Source organism: Cicer arietinum, chromosome 1, assembly GCF_000331145.2.
Source record: "Cicer arietinum cultivar CDC Frontier isolate Library 1 chromosome 1, Cicar.CDCFrontier_v2.0, whole genome shotgun sequence".
Lineage (NCBI taxonomy): Eukaryota > Viridiplantae > Streptophyta > Magnoliopsida > Fabales > Fabaceae > Cicer > Cicer arietinum.
Genome location: NC_021160.2, coordinates 8,739,359 through 8,742,452, shown reverse-complemented (window position 1 = coordinate 8,742,452; position 3,094 = coordinate 8,739,359). Strand labels below are relative to the sequence as shown.

Below are 3,094 nucleotides of genomic sequence, written 5' to 3'. Positions count from 1 at the left end.
CTTTGATAGAAAGAATTTGGCTGAGATGAATGATTATTGAACTTGGTGTTAAACAAAAATCGATTTGTATAAATTGTGGCAATCAAAGTACTATTCATTTGAATAAAAATCAAATTTATCATGAAAGAACCAAGGATATTGACATAAAAAATCAAAATTGTTGGTCATCTTGATATAACTAGCTAGATTATTAATCTGAAATTTATTGTTTTTTTGAAATTTTACAAACTAGGCCAACATTATTAATATGCAAGGTAGAGAATCGATGCTCTACTCTTTTTTTTTTTTCCTATTTGTAAAATGGAGGATATTTTAAATTGATAATATGATTTAGTTAACAAATTAATTATTAAAACAAAATATTAACTAACCAAACAACTTTGGCATAAAGCTTTAGGAGTATATATCCCTTATCAAACTCACGCCACAAGTTCATTCCTATATCTGCATTTGTGCTTCAACGATAAGTCTTGTGAGTATATCATAAGTTTTGTAATTGCAACAAGGTTGGAGTATATATCACAATTGTACTATGACAACATCATAGAATTTTCAAATGATTAATTATCTTATTCGCACTATCAGTGATTTAATTTAATAATATCAAAATATGTTACTTTTTTAAATTTTCCATAAAATTCCTTTATATATATATATATACTAAGAATGTACCTTTATAAAATTGAAATAAAGAGATGACATTCCATATAGTTTCGCGTGAAGAAGAAAAAAATAAGATTCCTTTTATTGCATCTATAAATAGGTTTTGGGGTGGCAACAATAAGATCATAGAAATACATCAAAATTAAAACTAAGAGTAGATAGCAATTTTAAAGTAAGGTAAGAATGTCATCTCGTCTCATAAAAAACCTCCTTGCAATGCTTGAAGCTGAGGAAGCAGCCGAAGGTTCCAAATCCTCCAACAATGGTACATCACACGCATTTAACAACCATGGCACCGGGGGCCAAAATTTCTCCGGTGCAAAAATCAACAGCGGTGCTAATTCTGGTGACCGAAACAGACACCGTACCGACAACAATTACCGTGGCCCCACTATAAATAACAGTGGTACTGTTAATGGTCATGGTAATGGAGGATTTATTGACGGTAACTTTGATGCATCTACAAAGAACTACAACTACTAATTAGTTATATGTATTTGATCATATATGCTATAATAATACATAATATATATGATCTATTGTATTGTGTGATGTACTACTAGTACAATAATGAAATTGAAACTATATATATTCAGTTCCAATGGTCCATGGTTTATTGTTATTGTATAGGAGGTTCAAAATAGAGACATTTAGTCTCTATAATAAATCTTCATGTATTTTGATAAGAGAAATACTTAATTTTACAAATGTGTTCAAATTATTCAACCAGAGAAGCAAAAACAATGATAGAGTAAAGTAAATTTATAACGAGAAGATTCAACTTGTATTTGTCGCACAACAAGAGAGAAGATTTAGGGCCGAAAGACGGACGAGCAGCGACGATGATTAAAGGGCTTGAGAGGGACGATGGCTGAGAAAGAAGAGAAGTCTGAGAGAAAAAGAAACGGTTTATTGAAAATAACAAAATGATTAAATTGTCCGTTAGTTAAATTTAATGAAAAGTATGTATATATAATAGAGACAATTATTGTTTCAAATGAAGAAAAAGAAGAACCATGACAACGCTTACATGGTGACTATGGCACACTATTATGTTACCAAAGGGGTGATCTACGTGGGGTTATAGCTGAAACTTGTCGTACCGGTATATCATCTCCTCGAGTATGATCAGACTAGAATCCAAATTCTAACAGAACATCTCTATCTTATTCATTTCTTGCAAGGTCCTAGACAGTGGGGAATTGAGAAGTCGTCTTCTTTATCTCTATTTCGGTTATATGTCATTTTTTCTTACGTTTGCAAACTCATTTCGACTATAAGTCATCTCGAGGTTTTCCAAACAAACCTCATATTCGAAATGTATTTTGAAAATAATTTATAGACAAAAATTTCTTGTAGAAAAGAAAATCGTAAACAACACTAACAAGATATAGTAGGAAATTACATATCTTGTAAGTGGAGTTCAAATAAGATCAGAGAGTCCGTTACTTTTTAAAATATCTATAGATAAAAAAAAAAATTTAGTTGTATATATAATTTGATCTTTTAGTAAATGTTTTAAGAATCATATCGAAGATCGAATTGACAATATATAACTTAATCATGCGTCAATAAGTACAATTAGTTTAATTTGATTGAACCAATTATAATTGAAACATATCTTTAAATCTATTCAATTCAGCTTTATTATACTATGATTGAAAATGAGACTGAAGTAAGATCAGTTTAATTGGCTATCAACTTAGTTAGAACTTACACCTTATTGTTTTGGTATTGGATTTGGTTGGTGTTATCAACTAACTATGATAGCAATATAAAGATGGATGGTAAGGATCAAATCCAAATGCTCACCTTGTGCTCAAATTGCTATTATACAATATAATTTTCTAACAAATAAGAATTTGTATTTGTTTAGAATTTCTCATGCGAATGTACAATTAGCATATCAATAATTGTCTGAATTAGAGGAAATTTGATTTTTTAGAAATATGAAAATCTACTTTAATTATATTATAGACAGTATAGTTTTAATTTGACGATCATTGACGTACAAATTACAAAAGGTAGTTTTAATGCCATAGAATCTAAATCCATATAATTGTTTGGTATGGGAAAAATTTAGGAACACCAGTATGTATTAACGCTTAGGTGATGGCTTGATATGTTATGTAATAGGACACAAATAATTTAGTCTAATCTATTTAGTCTAAAATAATTCAGATCAACTATAATTTTATTTTCACTACGCGAAAAAACTTATTTTACACCGTTTTTTTAAGCAATTTACAACGTTTTTTCAAAAAAAGAAGCGCTGTAAAAAGATACAACAACGTTTTTTAAAATAAAAAAATGCTATAAAATAGTTTGATATATTGCACGCTTGTTATACTCGTTTTACGGTGTCTTTTGGAAAAACGCTATAAAAGGTGCATTTAATAGATACATTATTATGCACCTATTACAACGCTCT

General features: G+C 29.3%; 1 protein-coding gene across 1 annotated transcript; it reads left to right on the top strand.

The window, feature by feature from the left end:
* Positions 1 to 767: 767 nt before the first annotated feature.
* Positions 768 to 1,389, top strand: LOC101515153 (uncharacterized). The gene has a single exon (XM_004487710.4). It carries the CDS (start codon positions 847 to 849, stop codon positions 1,144 to 1,146), a length of 300 nt encoding a protein of 99 aa, XP_004487767.1. The 5' UTR covers positions 768 to 846; the 3' UTR covers positions 1,147 to 1,389.
* The last annotated feature ends 1,705 nt before the right edge of the window (positions 1,390 to 3,094 follow it).